Raw genomic sequence first — 21,861 nt, 5'->3', positions numbered from 1 at the left:
CCTCTCTGGGAAGCTGGCAAGTCCAGCCAAGTGTGGGAAGGAGGCAGGGAGCCTGGGGAGCCCCAGTGTGGAGCAGCCGGAGACCCCAGGCTGTACAGGAGAGCAGTGGCAAACAGGCAGATAGCCAGAATCAGGAAGGCTTTGCACCGCAGCCTGCTGGCAGCAGCAGCCACCCAGGCAGCAGGACCCAGGGCCATAGTCACAACCCCTTCGCTCTCACCATGGAGCATCATTGTCAGCTCTAGGGCAGCAATATCTGTTGGGTCCGGTGGTCCTAGCCCTTGGCCCTGGTCAGGAGAGGCCATAAGAGAGCCCAGCTGTGAAAAGGTACAGCAAGAGCTTTAGGCTGGGTTCCTCCAACCCGCCCCCCCCCCCCCAACATCCCACACACAAGAGCCAGGAGGCCCCTTGTCAAAACATTTCCCTAGGTTCCAGCAGAACTAAACAGCTACTCCAGCTCAGGGAAGTTTGTGCCAAGCCTCAGAATCTCCCAGGAGGAGCTGGGGAAGCTTGTGGTACAGAGCAGGGCTGTAGTCAGCCTTGGGCTCAGACATTACCTCATTCCCTACCCAAAGCACACACCTTGTCTCACATAGCCTCACTGGGGATAACAAGACAACAAGACAACAAAACTTCAACCCACCAGCACCCCCTTACCTAGAAACAGCCAAGGAGAAGACAGCACTGAGATCCCACCCCAGCCCTGTGCTTTTATCTGATTTCCCAGTGGCTCCATTCCAGCTGCTCCCAGTTAACACACAAACTAATTAGCATTCCCCCAGGTGAAGCTCTTTCCCTGCTGGAGGGGTCCTAGCTTTCCTCTGCTCCTCATTTAGCCCTTGGCAGAGGACTGGGTGTTTGTGCCTGTTTCTTCAGGCAGGTTGTTCCCCAAACACCAGCCCCAAACACTATGAATGTTCCTGAAAATGCCCTGTTTAGAGGGAGCAGGTCATGGCAGTGCTGTTTCTCTGCCAGGCTTGAGTAATTTGGGCTGAAAAATGTGGCTTGGGGTGTTTGGCTCCTGAAAGCAGGCAGATTTTTGTGGTTCTGATGGGAGCTCACAAGGGGTATGGTGTCTTGGGTGTCCCTGCTGAATCAGCCTGAGGTGCATCAACCCAACAGCAGTCAGAAGAGCAGTGGGGGACTGCTGTCAGCCCTGCTGCACCCCATAGCTCTCCTGCCCTGTTTCTGATGCAGAGACTTCCACTAGCACGCTCCTCTCAGGCTGTCACCTGGGGGGCTCAGGACATACCCCTCATGGGCACTGGGCTGTCCTGCCTTACTGATGGGTGACCTATGGGGCTCCCTGCACACCCGGGCACCCACAGCAGGTCAGATGCTGGATCCAGCCCTCTGATGATGGGATGGAGGGGCTGAGCACACGCTCACAGCTTGTTGCAAGCACATCACTGGTGGGGTTTAGTCTGCCCAACCAGGTGGGAGGTCAGCAGAGACCAAAGCATGGTGTGTTTGAAGACAAGCCAAAGCCTGTAATCGGGCAAGGTGCCTCTTAAAGTTCATATTCTTACAAAATATTAAATAAAATGAAGGAAATTTCTTCCCTGGAAGCTTTTTATATATATGTGTGTATACATATAAAACGATATTATTAACAAACACTGCTTTCTGAATTGTTTTACAACGTTATGCAGACACCTGGCATGGCAAGGGAGAGCAAAGATAACAGCAGTTCCCCCTTCCCTTTCCCTCATAAAGCCAATACATCCCAGTGGAAAAGCAGAAAGGCACCCGCAGGAAACACAGCAGTGGCAAACACTGCCTCCCCAGCTGGCAAACACACCTTTTGTCTAAAAAAGAGTCAAAGAGTCTATGGTACAGTTAGGGTAGGGTTTTTTTTCTTTTTTTTTCCCCTCCATTTTCTTAGTTTAAAATAAATATTCCTGTAGTGAAATAAAAAATAATAACCCTCATTTTTTTCCTCCACACCCTGCATCTGCTGGAGAAACACCTGAATGTCAAGTTTGTAAGGCCTCTGTTGTGTATTGTTGCTGCAGACCAGGCAAGGGGTAGTTCATCCATCCTTGGCTGCCAGGATCCCTCCTGGGACACCCATCAACCTTCCAGTGCCCGCGAGAGGGAAACAATCTCTCCTTCCAAGGTCTCGCAGCATCACTCCCCTTTCTTGTCCCTCTGGTCACGCCGGGGTTGCCACGTCTCTGTCAAGGTTGTCCCCAAATGTGCATCTCCCACATTCTCCTTTGGGACAGCTGGGATCTGTGTTGTAAAGTGGTTTGGTTTTCTTTAAGTCTCTAAATCTTTCTCACAGCCTTTTTCAGCTACAATTAGGACTGAAACTCTCAGCCCAAATAGCATCACTCCCGCTGCCTTGGTCCAGCATAGTAAGCAGGTGAAGCCATGAGTTTAAATAAAAAGACAAATATAAATTACTATTTTTTTTAAAAAACCCCACGTAACCTGAAGGCAGCAGCTCCTTATAAAGGTGAGTTTGTAGCATTTTAAAAATGTCTTCATTTAAAACAACAAAAGAAATCAGTCGTGTAACTACAGAAGTTGTGATTCCCTTGACCCTTAATGTTGTGTTAAGTCTCTGTATAAAGATTAAACCAGGACGATGGTATGTTTATTGGGAATGATGTGTATAAAGCAGAAGTGAGTTAGAGGAGAGAGGAGGGGATGTGGTAAATCATCCCTGCAGTAGCTAGCCTTTCTCCAAGGCTGGGGATGGTGGTGCGGCCATGTCCACGCTCCTTTTGCAGGCACAAATGCTGCTCCAGCCCTGCAGCTCCACTGGGACTCCAGCCATTCACTCCCTGTTCACCGGCGGCAGCCTGGCTGGCCATGGGTGGAGGTGGGAGTGGGTTGCCAGGGGCCAAGGTACCACACCAGCCATCCCTGCTCATGGCCCTGGAGCATCTCTGGGTCATGCACCCCTACTGCTGTTCTCCACTCCGAGCATTGTCCTCGGAGGATCCCTACAGTGCCAGTGGCCTCCAGGCACCAGCATCCCAGGAGAAACTATCCCCATCCTCGTGCACAGCCGTCCCACCAGTGGGAGCCAAGCATCTCCCTGCAGGTCTGCTGGTGATCACCTGCTTCATCTCAGCATCCACGTCGCGGCCAGAAGGGGACCCCACTCTGGGGACAAGGGGGACCTTCCCTTTCATGTCCTCGCAGGTGGGTGGCTCAGCTATTGCCCTTGACACACTCCTTAGTGCCTCCTTCTTCTTTGTGCTATCTGTGGCTATCATTTTGCCATCAGCTTTCAATGCCTCCACGCCAGGGCTACCTGGGAGAGGAAAGAGTGGTTAGGGACAGCAGGGTCTTCACCTCCCTGTCCCAAATAATCCCCCCAGCCATAAATCCCCCCTCCAGCCCAGCCCAGGCAACAGAGCCACTTGTCTGCTCCTCTCCAGCCAGGCAAAGCTCCCTGTCATCATGGCAAATACACACAAATAAACATACACCGTTACAGAACTACATATAAATACATATAAACACACACACAAGAAAGGTTACCTACTTGGAGGGATGCTGGCCAGCCTGCGAGTGTGAACCTGAAAGAAATAAAGTTGTTCGCAATGACCTTGAACAGGAGCAAAAGGGTGTCTGGACAGAGAGGGGTGGTAGGACTGTCACCAGTAGGATGTGACAGTCATGGGTGGCAGGTCTGGCAAGCAGCACGCATGCTGCTCTGCTCCCAGAGTGTTCCTGAGCTGCCCTGTTCCGCTGCCCTTGGAGGGGATGAGGTGGCCTGGAGGTAACCGACACCTCCTCAATATCCCCAGGATGACTTTTGTCACCCAGGCAGGCAGGGACAACCCCCCCGCCCCACCACCACCCTCTAGCTCAAGCTTTCTCTCTCCACAACCCATGGAGAAAAGCTAAATAGTCTGCTCCACAGAACCCATGGTAGGACAAGAATAACAAGGGACCACACATGTGATGTATGCTCCCTCCAAACAGCAGCATATGGGAGGCAGATGTGGCTGGAGCTTCCTAGGAAGAGTCCCGGGGACCCACTGGTGTCACCAGCCCTCCATGGGAGATGCCAGGCTACCTACCAAGCTGCTGCCTGATGGAGTCGTGCCAGTGGAGGTTCAGCAGGTCCGGGTAGATGTCAGGGAGCTGCTTGAGCGCCAGGAGCTTCAGCATGCGTGATGTACAGCTCTTCAGCTCCAGGTCCCTCAAATGCCTCTCCTCTGAAAGCGTGGTGGGGCGCAGCTCCACCTTGTGCTCCTGCAGCACTTGGTCAACGAAGGCCCCGGGCAGCTTGGGGAAGAGCTTCTCCTTCACCACATGGATGGGGATGAAGACAGCTCCTGCCCGGACTACGTGGGGGAAAGGACACTTGCGAGCAAACATGAAGGTCTCCAGCTGAGAAAGCAGGTTGGTGAGGAGAACAGCCACATCCTGGAAAGCCAGCCAGATCTCCTTGCCTTTGGTGGGCTTTTGAGGTTCAGGGATCTTGGAGCCATTCTTGGGCTTGGGAGGGGATTTGGGCATCTCTCCGAGCTCCTCTGCTGGCTTTGCCTTCTTCAACCACTCCTGCAGCAGCTCCGGGGAGGACCTGGACACGGAGCCCGAAATAATGTTGCAGAGCGAGGTGTGCAGTGTGGTGAAATACTGGCCAGCAGAGGTCTGTGGGGCAGGAGCCTCGCACTGCCCAGGCAGCGAGACGCTCTCTTCTCCCAGTGCTCGGGGGGCTTCGGGCAGCAGGGGCTGCTGTGGGTCCAGGCAAGCCCCCCGCAGAGCAGAGGTGCTGGGCTGGGGGCCAGGCTGTGGGGCTGTGGGGCTGCTGGCCAGCGGGGAGGCAGGGGGTGTCCACAGCGGTGGCGGCGTGGGGATGCTGCCAGAGGGGGCTGGTGGCGGCGGGCTGGGCTGGGGTGTGTGGGGGCTGCCAGCCTGCTGGCGGGGGATGGTGCTGGGTGGGAAGTAGCGCAAGATCTTGTATTTTTTGAACATGAAGGTGGTTGAGCTCTGGAAGTTGCCCTTGTCCCCAGAGCCCACCTCAAGCAGCAAGGGCAGTGGCTGGGGCTTGGCCCCCTCTCCCACCCTCACCTTTCCCCCCGGACCCTCTTTCTTCTCCTCTACATCCTCCCCATCTGGTGTCCCCTCCACACATCCGATGGATCCCCAGGACTCCCCGGCTTTCACCAGTCTCTTCTTCAAGCTGAGGTCCAGTGCAATGCTCTCAGGGGCCAGCTCCCCACTCCCCGCCCCGCCGGGGCTGCTCCCCTGAGACCCTGGGTCTTGGGGCACAAGCTTTGGCTTTTTGGGGACCCTTCTGTAACAGCTTTCCCCTTGGCTCTGGACCGCACCACTGCCTGTCTTCAGTGCCTGACCGGCTGCCATCCCCACCGGCAGCAGGCTGGACATCACCAAGGTGTCTCCAAGGGCAGCAGGCTCACAACTGCTCCCTGTGATTTGGGGTGGGATGTCCCCCCGCAGATGGTCCCTGGAGAAGGGGACCTCGGCTGAGCCCTCGGTCCCCTCCAGGTAGTCTTGATAAGGTGCCAGGCTGAAGACGTTGTTGATCACTGGCATGGGTGGGGAGGAAGGAGAAACCTCGCCATCCCTTGGGACTTTCAGCCCCTCTGAGGGGGAGGCAGCTGGAGAAGGGGGAACGAGCTCCTGGGCTGCATCCTTGACCTTGCAGGCGTCTCCCTTCCCTATGATGATGGGAGCTGGTGGTCTCCTGTGGGGGGTCTCCTGGGGGGCTGGGCTGGCCTTCCTCCTGCCTGGGTAGGGGGGCTCCTGCTCCCCCACATTGGGTTTCACCCAGCTCCCTTCTCCTTTGGGAGACGTCTCTGCGAGCCCACCAGAACCCCTGGGCACCTTCTCTGGGACACAGACAGGTTGGAAAGCGCTGTTGTGTCTCACTGCTGCTCGCCGCTGAGGACTTTCTGCCCGGTGCTGCTGGCAGCCTGGCTCCGTGCCAGTGAAGGAGATGCCGAATACGGCCATGTCACTGGGGTTGAAGGCAAAGCCAGGGCTTGGCAAATAGCCACCTCGCTGCGGTGGCTCAGCATCCCTTGGCAGCGCTGCCGACTTGGTGGGTGGTGCTGCCACTGCACTGGCACCGGCTGCCCTTGGCACATAGGTTTCCAAGGGGCTGGGAAAGTAGCTCCTTGGGGCTTGGGGCTTAAGGTAAGTGCTGGGAAGGGGCTCCCCGCTTCCTGCAAAGCTGAAATCTTTGTAGGCACCAGGCAGGGCACTGGGCTGTTCCTCCAGGGCGGGAGCTGGGGAGTGGTAGAGGAGGGCAGCCTTATGGAGGGGCAGCGGGTAGTGGGTGTGTGGGTAGCATGCCGGTGGCCTCTCCTGGTGCTCCGGGCTGGTGGTGGGTGTCTTGGGCTTGAGCCAGGAGTCTGGGCCGAGGCTGGGGACCTCGGCAATCTTCCTCTGGCTCTGGGCAGCAGGGCAGCTGGCTTCCAGGAAGGGGGTACCAGGGGGGGCCCTGTATTTCTCAAAGGCCGTGTAGTAGGGGGAGAAGGCGACAGGGGAGGCCACCTTCTCCTTGGCCGGCAGAACTAGGCTAGAGTTCAGCGGCAGGAGGCTGGGGTCAGAGTGGGGACCCCTCTTGTGCAGCCCAGTGCCACTGCGGGGCTCACCAGGGTGGAGAGGGTGGCTGGAAGGAGCAGTGGCAGGCAGAGCCCAGTCTGCATCTCCCAGTCTCTGCTGCAGGCTCTCTGCCCGGGGTCCCAGCGGCAGAGCCATCCTGGGGTCCACAAAGCACACTGGGGCTCTATACACTGGCTTGGGGACAGCTAGGGGGGCTGCCTTGTTCACCGCCACTGGCTTCTTCACCGGGAAGGGGTGTCCTGGAGCCGGCAGCGGGCTAGTCCACTTCTCCCTCACCATTAGCAGCTCCCGCATCAGACTGTCCTTGCCCTTTTCAGCACCTGGGGGCTGCAGCCCAGTCCCCAGGCTCTCAGGTCGGTACAGCAGGCAGCTCACCAGTGGTCCCTCCGCTGGCATGGGATGACTGCCGGCACTAGTGCCATAGTGCAGGTAGGCAGCCGCTGGACTCCAGCACGCCAGGGGCTGCTCAGGGCCATCGGGGCTTTGCAGCGGGCAGGCGAAGTAGGAGCCCTTGTAGTTGAAATGGTTTTCGGTGCCAGGGTTGGGCACAAGGCTGGATTTGCAGAGGCTGTCAGGGAAGCCGGCGGCGGGCTCTGTCTCCAGCCGAGGTAGCTTATTGAATATAATGGGATCCAGAGGCTCCAAGTGCCGTTTTGAGGCCATTTACGTGTTGCTGCCAGCGTCCTAACTGGGGCATGCGACAGGAGAGGTGAGCTGGCCTTCCTGAACAGGAGAAAGAGAGAGAGAGAAAATAAATCAAGAGCAAAGCAAGTCTCCATGGCAGGCACTCAGCAGTGGAACAACATAGGGTGGCATCATCCAGCAGAAGCTCCCCAAGTCAGCTTGCCCACATGTTGGTCAGAGAAAGCATTTTGATTTTCACCTGCAGCTTTTCCGTATTCATTTGTGATGCTCAACATCGCACTGGAAGGCTAGAGAGGAGCAGAGCCATGGGAAGCCCTGCTTGCCTTGCAGGCAGCCTCTGCCAAGGGCAATGGAGACTTGCTTCCATTCTCCCAACCTCCTGGTGCCTGGCAGAGATCCTAAAAAAAAAAGCCACCCCGAACTGAGAAGCAACTTTTGATCCACGGTGTGGAAGCTAGGGATCCAGTCAGGCACTCCCCTGCCTCGGTGCTGGCTGGGGCAGCACTGCACAATCAAGGGTGAAAGCCTGAAGTCAGCAGAGGGAAGGGATCCTGGCACGCTAGCCAAGTGTTTCTCCATCCATCTCCTTGGAAAAGCTCTGAAAAAGCTCTTGCTGCTTTGGTTTCAAAGTCTCTGTTGCAGGCAGAGGGAAGAAAAGATAGGTCAGCTCAGGTGAAAAGCCAGCAGACTGTGGTGAGGCACAAACAGAGAGTGCCCCAAATTCCCCATCAGTTACACTAGTCAAACTAATTTGAGGCTTTTCCCCCAGTGCAGCAGCCTGAATCTTGTGGGGACCCTCTCCCTTATGGTCTCTTCTGAATTTGGGCTGCTGCTGTGGTGGGGGCCTGGGTGCTGGCCCACAGTGTCAGGCAGTGCATGCCAGCAGGTGGAGCTGGCAGACCGTCACAGCATTGCCCAGCCTTCCCAGGCATTGCCCCGCATCCCTTCAGCATCACAAGTATCCTCCCAGTATCTCCTGGCATCATAAGCATTCCCCCAGTACTGCCCAGCATCTCCTGAGTATCACATTGAGAAACCTGGGCCTTGCTTGAGCCCCAGAAGCATCACTGGACCATCACCCAGTATATCCCCAGTGTCACCTGGCATCACCTGATCATCATGTAAGACACCTAAGCAAGCCCACAGACCCACCTGAGCATCACTGGACCATGGCCCAGCATCCTCCCAGTATGGCCAAACATCACCCAGCATCTCCTGAGCATGGCCAGGCATCTCCCAAGCCTGCGGATGGACTTACTGCCGTAGGATCTCATGTCTGTTCTTCACCACCCCTGCTGTGTTTTTTTTTAAATTTTTGTAGCAAGAATTAGCAGAGAAGCAACGAAGGAAACAGAGGAAGAGAGGGTAGAGATAAGATAAAAGTCTTGTCCACAGAAGGGGAAACAGAGCAGATAACTGGGGAGACTTGTGAGGGTAGATAAGGGACCTGAGCATGGTGGCTCTGCTCTGCAGCACGGCTGGAGTCCAGAGCTGAGCCACACACAGCCCACTCTGGCAAACCACACGCTATACCCTGCCAGCTTTCCCTGCCGTGCAGACAGAGCCCTTACAGGCAGAAACAGGGGTCACAGGCCCACCGCCCACCCAGCCGCAGGCGTGGGTGCCCCTGCCCAGCTGCAGCTCTGCCCCCATGCCCAGCCTGGCCCGGGGGGGACCAGGGGACAGCCCCATGCAGACCTACCTCTCCCCAGACTCAGCTCAAACCAAGCAGTTTTCCCCAAAACAGCAACTCTGGCATGACTGAGTGGGCTGCACCCCTCTGCCATCCTTTTGGGTTGGGTTTCTTTCCCAAAGTTCAACAATTTCTCGCTTTCCATGGAAGATGCTCCTTCCCTGGGCTCCTCTGAAAACCTCTTTGGAAGGTCAATGCTTCCCTGTGGTCTAGAAGAAAGCTAATCTCCCCATCTGCACCCTCAGAAGCAGCTCACTGGAGAATGGCATCGTGGGGTGACTGCATTATTTCCAACAGCTTTATCCTCAGAAGCCTCAGGGTATTTCCAAGATGTTCAGTACCAATTAAATTTGCCATCACTTAGATCCAGGGAAAATGCTCCCCTGAAACTGAAAAGAGAAAAACCCCAAAATCCCAAACCCCTCCCTTCCACAGGAGACTCTGGCCTGAGGTAGGAGGCCGACCTGCACCAGTCCTGCCTTGCCCCAGCCTGGGGCAACGCCCCAGGCTCCTTCATCACCACATGCTGGCTGAGATGTTTTGGAGGCCTGTGACAGAGAAATCGGCTGCACGTTGCCATCCCGGCCCCTCCCCACAAAGGGAAAGCCACAGGCTTTCCTTACACCCCAACTGGGGGGATGTGAAGCAGGAAGAGGCTCAGCTGGGCGGGTGGGGGTCCCAAACTAGGTTATTAACCTTTCCAGCAGACTGCTCTCCCCACCCACCAGTGGCTTGAGTGGGATCTCTTAGGAGGGTGGTGTTTAAGTCCATCTCCCCAGGAGATGCTGCGTTAGGAAGGAGATGCAGGTGTGGGATGCCTTCCACACGGTGACAGTGCTTAGGGTGGACAAGCTGGGACAGAAACCTGGGGTCTTGTGACTTCCAACACTTCTCTGCTGCTTTTTCCCCTTTCCCTGAATCGCACTGATCTACAAAACCTGGGGTGTCGGGGACATTGTGCAAGCGGCCCTGCCATCACCACAGGGCTGGGTTATGCTGCTGGGCACATTGGCAGCTCCGATGCAATCGCCCCGTTTCCAAATCACCTGTGACCAGAGGAGGGAGATCCCCTCTTTGGGGGGGTGGAAGGAAAAGGCCTCATAACCTCGTTACAAGGAGACCTTTCCCCTCAGGAACATCCCAACCCCACCCCACCAATTCAGTGGGAAAGCAGGCAGCCAGCTCTGGCTTCCAGGCTTGCTGGAAGGATGCAGAACAGAACAAGTCATCCCAGAGTGGTGTCTGGAGCCAGCCAGGTGGATTCTCTGATGTCCGATAGGGGTTGAGTTCATTAACCTCATTAGGGTGAGGGCACTAATGGGGTCCCTCTTTCCATGAAATACACGAGGCCTTTGCCCCAGTGGGTGCCATCCCTACACCTGCACCATTTGACACCCAAGAAAACAGCTCTGTATTTGGTGCCGCCATCAGCCCTTCCCCTCCAGGATTCCCTTGCAGCCAGCATGGTGATGCCCTTCTTTCCCCCGGCCACGGGAGAGCCACCGGGGCCAGGGTCCGTGGGGACGAGAGGAACACCCGGGAACTGGGGCCGTGGGGGGACACCTGGGTGAACGCTAACACACACAGCCGGCACTTGCGATACTGAAACTGCACGGCTGAGGAAAGCAGTGGGCAGATTAAACACAACCGATTTACTCCTCTTTTTTATACATTTTTTTAGTTGGTGTTTTTTTTCCCCCCTCCCTCTTTCTTCGCAGGGGTTTTTCCCAGAAGGGGCCGTTTGACCGGGAGGGAGAAAAGTAAAACCAAACGAAAAGGAGCACATGCCGCCCCGCTGTGTGGAGGCAAAACCTCCCCGATAAGTGCTTGCGGGCCACAGCCAGCTATATCTGCCGCACTTCAGATGTCAAAAGGGCACGGGAGGGCTCCCGTTCCGCCTCCACCGGGGCTCCTTGGCATGCCGAGGCTGCCGCGGTGGCTCTGACATCTCTTTTTGCTCCGGCAGCTCGGAACAGGCGCGGCCGTGCCCGCTCTCCCGGGGCGGCCGGGCGCGGCATTCCCCCCCAGGATGCGACACCCCAGCGCGGCGGTAAGACGCGGGAGCCTCTCATCGCAGCCTCCCGCCTCCTCCATCGCCACGTGATGCGAAGAAACAGCCGCCAAACTCCCAGCCAGCCCGTAGGAAGCAGCTATCAAGAAATAAACCCCCCAAATCTCCTAAACCCGGAGGCATCCGGCATCCCCGGCCGTCCCGCGGCCCCCCTTGGAGACACCCCCCGGGATCCTGCGGCAGAGGGCCGCTTAACGGGGGGCGGAGGGGGCTTTCTCCGTGTCACCCCAACGCGAGTGGACTTCTCCCCCGATAGGAAGGCGGTTTCCCGTCTGGCCGCAATACCGGTTTCGCAATCGCGGGGACCTTGGGTGCCTGCGGAGGAGGTCACCTTTCCCATCCCTCCGGCGGGCTTGGATGCGATCGCCGGCAAATCTCCCTCGCAGAGGTCATTTTGGGGGGAGCAGACGAGAGGCCCCCGAGGCCCCGGCTCCCTCATTTCGTACCTTATCCTTCTTCAGAAAAGTTTGCAGCTCCCGAGCTTTTCCCAGGTAGGCAAAAGCCCAGCCGGAGCCCTCGCTCGGACCAAGCCAGCTGCTTTTTAAGAGAGCGTCCTCACCGGACACGCTCCGCGTGCCATTGCTTGGATTGCAAACGGGGCTGTTATTCCTGAAAAAGCCCGAGCAATATTAACTTTTATTTTAAAAAGAAACTAATTAAGCATGTAGCAGCCACCAGAAGGGTAGAAAGACCGCCTCCAGAGTGACATCTGAGTATTTAGGGGATTAAACCCGCTCTGATACACAGGTACAAACGCCACCGACCCAACGCCGACCCATCAGTGTCACGCCCCGGGTGGGGACCCCCCCCGCGCGGTCGCAGACCCCAGGCACGGCAGCATCGCACCCTGGCCACGAGGCACGGGCCCGGCGGGGGCGGGATGGCCGCCTTCCGTCCTTCTGTCCCCTCCGCCCATCCGCAGCCACGGCATTTCTGTAGGCAACGCTATAGTGACCACCAAAATAACTCTCGGCGGGTTTAGGCTCTCGCGGGGGAGCCGAAGGCGCCTTCGGCCCCGCGGACACGTTGCGCATCAGCCGCGTGATCCTAAGTGTCCATAAATGGGTAAAAACCCTGGAACTGGAGCCCGAAGCCCGTTTTTCCCTGCATCGCCCAACGAGAAACAGATGATCTGGAGGAAGACGTCAATATAGGGTGCAGGAAAGTGGGGGGGGAAACTCTTCCTGCGGTGGATGCTCCTGGCCATGAGCTTCACCCTCCCGGGGAGGCTCAAAGGCAAGCTGGGTACGGGGCGAGGCAGCGGGCCAGGGGTCGCCTGCGCCCCCGCCAGACCCCCCCCGCATTCCTCCGGCTCCGGTACGTCCCTGCTGTCCCGCCCCAAGCCCATGGTCCAGCGAGGAGCTGGACCGGTCCCGCACTCACCTGCGGCGACGGCGCGGTGCCTTTCCCGGAGCATCGCTACGGGGCCGGCCGAGGAGCTCGGCGGCTGCGGCGGCGAGGGGGGGCCTGCTGCCGCTGACCCGCTCGGCCGGCAGCCTGCATTGTGCGGAGGAAGTGGGAGGAGGAGGACGAGGAGGAGGAGGAGGAGGGAGGGCTCGGTGTGCGTGTGGGCCGGCCGGAGGAGGGGACGGGACAGGACGGGATGGGACAGCCCAGCCCAGCCCGCCACATGTGCGCTGAACTGGTCGGGGCTCTGCTCCGCGGCGCTCCGAGAGGGGACATCCGATACAGGGTAATACCCCCCCACCCCCCCGCAGCGGGGATCCCCTGTTATGGAAGGGTCCCGTTGCAACAAGCCCCCCGTTATGGAGGAACAGTCGTGTGGGGAGCCTACGCTGGGGAGAAGCCCCATTAAGGGGAGCCCCCAATGTACGGAGCCCCATTAGGGAGGAGCCCCCACTGCTGGCGGCCCCCATTAGTGAGGTGCCCTTATTAAGGGGAGCCCCCATTGCAGGCAGTCCCTGGATCATGGGGAGTCCCTGTTAAAAAGTAGCCCGTTAGAGGGAGATCCCCCCTTGAAGAGGAGCACGGGGATGCCCCCCAGCCTGAGCCCGCCGGGATCGGGGACCTGGATGCAGGCGTGGATGGGGCTGCAGGGTCCAGGTCTGGCCAGACACGGCTCCGTCTATCTGCACACAAGCACATTCCCATCTTGTATGCAGGGACAGTGGGAAGCTGAGGGATCCACTGACGGTCTGGGATGGTCTGGGGACGGTTTCTTAGCCCCCCTCGTGGCCACCCTCCCACCCCAGAGAAAAGACTTTCCTCCTGGATTTAATCCCACCCTGCGCAGGGGGACACCCACACAGCACAAAAGGTTGTGCCCCAAGTCTATTTAACAGCATTAACATTTAGCGTTTATCCAAGGAGTCACGTCTGAAAAAGTCCACACAAGCATTCCCCAGCTAATAATTAACCCTCGTAAAAGGCCCGTAAATACGATTAACCCAGTGATACAGATGCTGCGAGATTAAGTGAGTTGCCCAAGGCCATGGAGTGGAGCTGTGGCAGACATCAGCACACACTGGGAGTGAGAAATAAAGATTTCTAAGTGAGACATCATAAAGATTTCTACGTTTCAAATAGCCTGTTCTTCCAATATAGTCCAGGTTGCCCCTTGTGGAGCACAGAGGTGCCTCAAAACACCACCATCTGAGCACCATTTTATTGGAAACCGAAACCTCCAAGCAACTTCAGATGGCAGGTGGCAGAAGAAAGGGGAGGAAAATGGTTCTGTTGGAGGCTTCCCAAGAGAATGACCTTTACGTTTACCAAATGTAAAGGCAATGCAATGATTATCAATGGGGAGTGGGCTGTATGGATTATTTCAGGAGTGGATCTACTCCAGGCCCAGCTCACTGAGATGCATGAAGCCGCTCACACTCTTTTAGGCCCACATTCAGTCCAGGGTTTGGGAATGTGCCTAATTATTAATTGTGGTGGTGCAGCTCCTCCCCCCTCCCCCCTCCCCCCGCCCGCCACCCCCACCCCCCACCCCCCACGGCCACTCTGAGATCCCAGGATAAGCCCCATTGTGTTGTTATCGTGGTCATAACGATTTGGGTGTCAGGCAATCTCTGCCCCCACCTGGGCTATCCCCTGCCTGAATTTTGTACTAGAATGTAAAATACTGACCAAAGCTAATCCTCAAGATCCTATAACAAGCGATCCAAGAGGGAGACCTTGTTGAGCTCTCTGGGACTGCAGTGGCCTCTGTGACCCAGTATCTCCCCCTGAGCTGGGTCGCCTCTCAGGGTAGATTTTGCGAGGGTTGAAGGCTCACCCATTGATTTCGCGAGGACTCCATGAGGTTCACTGTCCGGCTGGTGATGAATGCCAGCACATAAAAGTGAGTAATTCGTGAAAGTCACAAAAAGGGAAATTTCAATCACAGGGTAACCTCGGGGCGTGTGTGCGCAATTTGACTATATGTACGTATATAATCCCCATTCTCATAAACCATTGACCAAGTCTGAGACAAAGATTGGACCTAGCTGCACCTGGACTCCTCTCTGAAAGCAGTTTAGAAAGCAAGGGGGCCTGTTCTGACCCTCATGACGCAACGGGAGGGTCCTCCTTATCCCCTGCATCCACGATCACTCTGTGAATCATTCCAACTCGAGTGTAACTGAATTTTCCTTTGTGCCCTTCTTCCATGTAAGCAATGGAGTAAACCTTGCCATTCTTGAATTGAACTAAGTCGCTGTGTCGATTGCAACAGATTCCATCAAATTGCTCTTTTGAATTGGCTGATGCTCAAGTGCTGTTAAGAATTGTACAACCTAATACTGTGATCTATTTCAAAAATATTAATAAATCTTAAAATGCTAGCCAAAGCCGAGTAACAAGTCATATTCGTGATGAATGGGTGTAGTCGGCCGTATCCACAAATCTGTATTTGCAACAGATCTACCCCAGGCCCAGCTCACCAAGATGTATGAAGCCGCTCACACTCTTTTTGGCCCGAATTCAGCCCAGGGCTTAGGTACGTGCCTAATTATTAATACAGGTGATTAAGGTCCTTATTGAACAAAGCTTGTCTCCTTGGCCTTACAACCATTATTTTTCCCTTATGGTTTTATTTAATTTATAGCAGTTTTGTGGCAGCCGCAGTTGATTCCTGCAGAGAAAGTAAGTGGCTGGGAGGAGCCGTCTCTGAATTTCCAGTCCCTTGGCTCTGATGTTTACACATGATTGCTTTGTCTGGAGTTCATTGATCACACGCTGCCGAAATATTTTCTTTCGTCAAATTGTAATGCAAATATAGGATAATTATTATATATTTAATTATTATATATTATATATTAGTATGTAATATATAATAGTTATTATATATTAAAATGATCAAATGGGAGGATAGTAAAGCCTATTATTTGGAGTTATGGTCGTAAAAATATACTGTGTTAAGTTTTACCTCACTGGACAGAATTGCAATTCACTCGACGTGGCAGATAATCCCTTTAAGCTTGAGTTGGTTAATACATTTGCTTAACTTTTCGCCAGAAACACCCTTCCTCATCTGTATTTGGACACAGCTCTGCTGCCAGTCATTCAGCTGAGCTCTTAAAACTAAATCTCACTGAAATCTTCTCCTCGGTTTTTGGTCTGATGGTTTGGTTTGGTTTTTGTTGGCTTTTTTTTTTTTTTTTTTTAATCTGTAATTTCGGTAATATCCTTTTCCTCCTAAGACGACTTTCAGATGCTGTGACATGTGGCACGAGGTTTTCACAGCAGCCTTCTCTAATTTCTAGAGGATGTTTTGTTTTTATGACTTATTCTAAAACACACATTATTTCCCATATAATCTCCCTCCTAAAATACCTCAGTCTTACATTTCTCTAGAGCAGAGAAAGGGGTTTCTACCTGCCCTCCAAGCAAATATCTGCTCTCTTTTCTTCTTTTTGCTCTGAATTTCCTTCTCTCTCGACTTCCTGCGTGATTCACCTCTTCATTAGCAACTGAAATTGGCTGAGCAGCAACAAACTTGCCCCTTGCTGAGGCATCAAACCTGCTGGCACCATGAGCATAATAGACACCAGTTTTAAAAGAAAACACTATTTCTTTTTTATTATTATTTTTTTACTTTTAAAATGTTTTCTTTTAATTTTTTAAGACATAAGCACTTGGGAAAATGACCTCTGGGGAAAGGTGGGTGCTGCTTCTTAGCTCTGATGTACCCAGGGTATGGCTGAAATGCTTTGTCCCTCCTGCCACCAGCATCCTCCGTGGTGGACGAGCACCCGGGGGACTCGGGAACCTGGCTGATGGGGAGCGGCACAAGCAGCCCTGCGGGGTTGATGGGAGCCCGGGGAGGTGAGGGTTTGACTGAATTAGTCAAATTTTGGCCGTGTGGTTTTCAGTTTTCTTTTTGAGGCTTCTCAGCCTCAGCAGCGATGGCATCTATCTTTGGGTTCATCGCTTGGGCGATTTGATCTGTGGTTTGCCATGCTTGGGCTCCGTCCCAGCACTCAGGAAACCTGCTGGCTTCAGATTGTCGCTGCCTCTAGTGCACCAGCTCTGGGGACGGGTCCCCAGATGCCATGCCCGAGGCAGGAGACCCACTCCTGGGGTTCACCCCTTGCAGACATTGGGATGAGGGGGCTCAGGGTAGGAGCTGGGCAGCAGGCTCCCTCCTCCAGGCAGCATTTTGGGTTCAAGTCATCGCTGCTCCCCAGCCATACCACTTCTCCCACCTACCCTAAACAGGGTCAGTTCTTGTCCCAGCTTGCACTCCCCAATTTGTCCTGGTGCTAATTAAGCCCCCTCAGGGTGGGTTAACCCCCATTAGGAGGGCAGTACCCAGAGTGATGCAGGACAGGGGTCAAAATGACAGGGAAGGGTGGGAGGGGGGTGGCTCTGGGTCCCTGCTGCTGGACACGGCAAAAACTCTGGCCAGGGTAAGATCCCTGCCCATCTCCTCTTCCCATGGCAGAATAGTCCAGGAGCCTTTATTCCTTTTCCCTCTTCTTTTTCCTCTTCTCTTTGATTTGCTTCCCCATAAAGTTGTGCTCTAGCTTCTGGAGAGCTGGTAGGCTTTACCTGATCTCTTGGTGATAAGGAGAGGTGGGATTTAAAGGTCACCTACCACAATAAACACCACAGCTACTGAGTTTTTAAATACAGCATCCTTCTGAAAGGGCCTTGGGTTTGCTCCTAGTACCAGACTTTGGAGTGGGACTGGCTGTTTATGTGGTGATGAGAACATCCCCCTCACTTCCTCAAATCATTTAGCAACCCCTAAAAAACAGAGCCCAAGTGGAGAATGAGAGATGCCTGCCGGACCAGTGTCCCCCTAGATGCTTTCACAGGGGATGCCAGGAAGCAGCTGCGGGGTCTTGCAGAGCTGCTCACCACCATTTTAGGGTTTCAGCGGCAGTTGTCCCTGGTTTCCTTAAAAGCCCGAGGAGGTTTCCTGGAAATTTCTTTGATTTCTATCTACTCAGTGTCAACTGAAACAAGTGTGGGAAGGTGGCAGGCAGTTTGCCCCATTCCCAGCCAGGGTCTTTCCCACCGGCAGATGCCTGCCCTGCCTGGGAGCAGCCTGCCTGCCAGGAGCGGGGCCGTGACAGCCTAAGAGGCTCCAGGGTGATGCTTCAGTTTGTGCAGCTGCACGGCCTCCCCCTCCGCAGAACACAATGGCTTGTTTGGCTCAGGAGCTGTTTTTGAGGGGAGTGGGTTGCAGGGTCTTCTTCTGCATCCAGAGCGCATCCTGCATGGGATGAAGGCCAACCCCCGGGGTGCCACCGGGAATTTGGGACACTGGCACACATCGCTTTGTCCAAGCAGACAAGAGGTGGCTTTAACCCTATCCCACTGCACCCAGTCCTCCCACCGGGGACTTCACAGCCTTGTTAGCAGCTCTTGCCTTGGAGACATCCTTGGAGGCAACAACGTCCTTGATGAGGCTCTAATTATTGAGCTAATTGGAGTAAGAGAGTTGTACAGATGGTCTTAATTTAGGCTTTGCCTGTTCCCTGCGCTCAGCCCAGCCGCTGGGTCTTGCATCACACTGGCAAGTGAAGGAAAACAGTGATGAAGGGGTGGAGTGGTGGCAGGGGAGCCAGAGGGAAGAGGATGGAGGGTTAGGAGGGAGGGTTTCTAACAGTTTATAGGGTGCTTGAGTTTAAAATACACTTACCGAGAAGAGATAAAGGTCAAGTTTTCCTCCTCCTGCACATTTCTTTCAGTGTCAAGATGGGGTTGAAGGCTTGAAAGCTGCCAAGCTCCAAGCCCTGGGCAAGTGCTGGCTGTGCGGGGAGGAGACCCAAGCATCCTCTGAGGCACCTGGTCCTGCATCTCCCTCAGTTCTGGAAGTCAGACCCCATGGTCTGAGGGCTGGGAGCTTTTAGAAATGCCCCGGGTGGCTGTCTGGTGACAGCGGACAGCTTTATAGCTTCTCCCATCCCTCCTTGCTCTGGACCTCCTTCCACCCAGGGTGAGATGACCTTTTAGGATGATTTAAGGAGACAACAAGGCACAGGCAGGTCCAGTTGCTTGCCCAACATTGTGCCAAGCTTTGTCTCCTTCAAAACTTTGATTTACATCCCATCAGGGCCTCCAGTTATTTGTAAGTAAAATAAAACAACCTGCACAACTCATCGCCCCAGGAAACCAATGGAGATGAGACCCAGTAAACTATAGATGTAGGTATCTCATTATCTCTAGATAATTATCCACAGTAATGAGATATCCAAACCCCAGCAACAGCAGAGTGGGTATAAATTCCCAAGTGACACCACCTTTCCACGCAGAAGATGGGCAACACCTCTGTGATGGCAGTTGAATTGCCATTGCTTCTCTGCCCCAGACAGGGTGGGAGCAAACCTGACCTGCCAAGAGGGCTTTACTCTGCTAAACCATATCTTCAGCAAGCTGCTCTGAAAGGGACTTTGAAAACAAAATGAATCCTGTTCTCCCAGGGGGAGGAAAACAAAAATAACCCTGCGGATGATTGAGCAGCACAAAGCAAACTGCTGAGGCTTGAGTACAGTTTGGGGGCTGAAAGCTCTCCAGCTCCATGTCCCTGCTTGAATTATTGCTTCTGTTTCACACACCGTTCTCCCACCTTAAAAAAAAAAAGAGCCCTGGTATTTCTTTTTGCTCTTGCTTCCCAGTGTGGGAGGCTTTGCCCTGCAAAACCCTTGGGCAGGACACAGGAAGGGAGAAGCTGAGCAGCCCCTGGGGAGCCTGGTCCTGCCGCTGCCACCTTTCCCTGGTGGATGGAGCTTGCAGCAGCATTATTTTATAGTCCTGCAAAACACAGCCTCTCCCCTGCTTTATTCTTTTCTTTCTCTAGTGCAAGAACAAAGCCACCTTTTGGCAGTTGGGGGGGGATGAATTAGGGCTCTTGACAGCTCCCTGCACCCTCGGCGGAGGGGAGGCTTCCTGGTGTAGGAATGGCAGGAGCCTGACTGTGTCCATGATGGAGTGAGGCTGCCAAGTGCCCTGCTTCAAGGCTGTGCCCCAAATCCTTCACACTAGGCTGCAGAGTCCCCAGAGGCGGCTGGAGCAGCTGAGCTGCCGCTCACCCCTCAGAGTGGCTCACAGGCTGATGAAACCCATCCAAAGCCTTGTCAGGAGCCAAGGAAAATCACTCTTGCATCATGCCATGGGCTTGAAAGCCCGTAGTTGGCATACTGAGGCACAGCAGCTGGTCTTGCTTGGTCTCGGCATGTTTGGATGCTCTGACCACAGGAAGGCCTGTGGCTAGGACAGCCCCGGGGATGCTCCAGACACACTCTCCCTGCTCTTTCGGAGGGCAGGACGTGGGTGCTGGGGTGGCTCACCTGCTCCCTGCCTGCGGGAAGGAAACAACCCCAAACCCAGGGACCATTTACATATTCAAGGCAGCCCCATGGCACAGCTTCTCCCCCACACCAGGGCATGCACTGGAGCAGAGGAGGCTTCTGGGCTACAAGAAAGGGGCTTTCACAGGAGTCCCACACCCAGGAGCAGAGATCCCCAGGCTGGGGTTCCCCCGCAAGCTTCCCCTCCTTTCACCACCACCTCAACCTGCCCTTCCAGCCCAGAGGTGCACACTCTGGGCACCCAGCTCCCATAACCTCTAGGAACATCCTCAGCATTCCCCAAAGGCTGTTTTGGAGGCAGAAGAGGGGAGCAGGCAGGACAGGGCAACTACCTTGCTCAGTGCTTCATGGTGCGGAATAGATCTGTGGTCTTGAAAAAAGGCTTAAATGTGGCAACAAGCGAGCCTAGGGAAGCTGCTGAGCTGCCCTCTGCTCCGGCTAGCAGTGGCCATGCAGCTCCCAGCCATGGGAGCTCCAAGATGAGCACCCACATGTAGAAGTCAGGCCTATGCCCAAGCACCCCACACCTGCCTGGGCTCTAAAATCAAGCCAGGTCTCCCTGTGCAACCTGCTTTTTCGCTCTCCCATGCACCAGCATGGTGTTCTTCCAGGGATAGCACCAGACGTTGTCTCCCAAAGCCTCCAAAGAGCAGGAGACCACTCTCCTCCTCCCATAAAAGGGAGCAGCCTGGCCAGCACAGCCTCCCAAAGCCCTGAGCCCCCAGCCAGGGGGGATAAGCCCTCACAGAGCTCAGTCCATCACGCTGCCCCTCTGCTGCACCCTGCAAGTCAATGGAGCCACCTCCCCAGTGCTGCCTCCAGTACTGCTCTAGTCTCTTATTCCCCCATTTGGCCCAATTCCTGACATCACGCAGGTGGCACAAGGCAGGGCACACCAGTAACCCTTCATCAGCTGGCATGGCATGGGGCTGCTCCCATACCCAAGCTGGGCTGATTTAGGGCTGCCTGGGACAGGCAGCCAGGAGCTGGGCAGGGACAACGCATTGCAGGCTTTCCAGCTTTTTGGGAAGCTGGCCTCGATGCTGTGGCTGTGCTGGCTGGATGTTTGTAGGAGCCTGCTGAGACGGAGGTGCCATCCCCTTCTGGCCCAGATGCTAGCCAGGGGATCCCCACATCCCTGGGGATGGTGCTGCCTCTGTACCCTTGAGGGCTGTGGAGCCGTAGCTGCCAGGGAGCTGCCAGTGAGCTAAGAAACTCCTTCCTTTGAAGGTGCAGACCTTCACAGATTCTTCCAGCCACCATCCCTTACCCCACAGCACTCTCCATGACAGTGGTTTAGTGTCATGGCGATGCTCAGGAGCTGCCCCAGTGCCAGGCTTTCCACTAGACAGAGTGGTGCAGAGGCCTGCCACATCCTCCCACAGCAGCACCCATCCCCAGGGACCTGCTGTCCCAGAGGGGAAGGGGCTCAGTTACCAGTGCACAGCAGTATCCAGGCTGTAAGGGGGCCATGGGGTGCTGTGGGGGAGCTACAGGGTACTGGGGGGGGCTGTGAGGTGCTCTGCATGCCTCCCTGGGGCAAGGGAACCATGGGTGGAGTGTATGTCTCCATGGTATCCCCAAGGGGGGATTGGGTGAGGACCGGTAGACTGGTACCTATGGGATCCGCTGCACAAGCTGGCTGTGGCTGCAGCTCCCCTGGCAGGGGAAGCACAAGAGGCAGCGGGGGAAGCACCCCAGGAGGCTGGAGGGGTCCCAGGAAGATGCTGCGGAGCTGGCTGACAGCTGGGCTAGGGCTGTGGGCTCCTGCTGCCGGAGCCTAATGAGCACCATGATGTAACTCTGGGTGAGCCTTGCAAGAGATCAGCCTGAGGAAGTTGCAGTTTCTTTGTCAGATTTGTTTACCTCCTTTTTTTTTTATTTCTTTTTTTTTTCTGCTCTGGTTGAGGTCATCCAGTTTGAACCTCAGCAACATGTGGACCTTCCTCCCCTTCTCCCACCCATGGCCGCAGTGTGCCCAGCCAGCTCACTCCCAAAGAGAAACCCTTGACCTCTCTGACACTTTCCGCACTTTCAAGAGCAACTGGGGTTTGCATTTCTTGCTAAACTTGTGGTTTGGCTGCCTCAGAAATGCCACCTATAGCCACAATTGAACTGGATGT

The 21,861-nt window shown here is 55.1% G+C and overlaps 1 protein-coding gene across 1 annotated transcript; it reads right to left on the bottom strand.

Annotated features, from left to right (window-relative positions):
- Nucleotides 1-1,554: 1,554 nt before the first annotated feature.
- Nucleotides 1,555-12,509, bottom strand: C7H15orf39 (chromosome 7 C15orf39 homolog). The gene is made up of 4 exons (XM_075099908.1): nucleotides 12,354-12,509; nucleotides 4,044-7,284; nucleotides 3,503-3,536; nucleotides 1,555-3,268 (listed from the first exon to the last, which is right to left on the bottom strand). Exons 2-4 carry the CDS (start codon nucleotides 7,222-7,224, stop codon nucleotides 3,265-3,267), a joined length of 3,219 nt encoding a protein of 1,072 aa, XP_074956009.1. The 5' UTR covers nucleotides 7,225-7,284; nucleotides 12,354-12,509; the 3' UTR covers nucleotides 1,555-3,264.
- Nucleotides 12,510-21,861: the final 9,352 nt, after the last annotated feature.

The sequence above is a fragment of the Phalacrocorax aristotelis genome, chromosome 7 (assembly GCF_949628215.1).
Source record: "Phalacrocorax aristotelis chromosome 7, bGulAri2.1, whole genome shotgun sequence".
Classification (NCBI taxonomy): Eukaryota; Metazoa; Chordata; class Aves; order Suliformes; family Phalacrocoracidae; genus Phalacrocorax; species Phalacrocorax aristotelis.
This window is presented reverse-complemented; position numbering and strand designations above follow the sequence as displayed.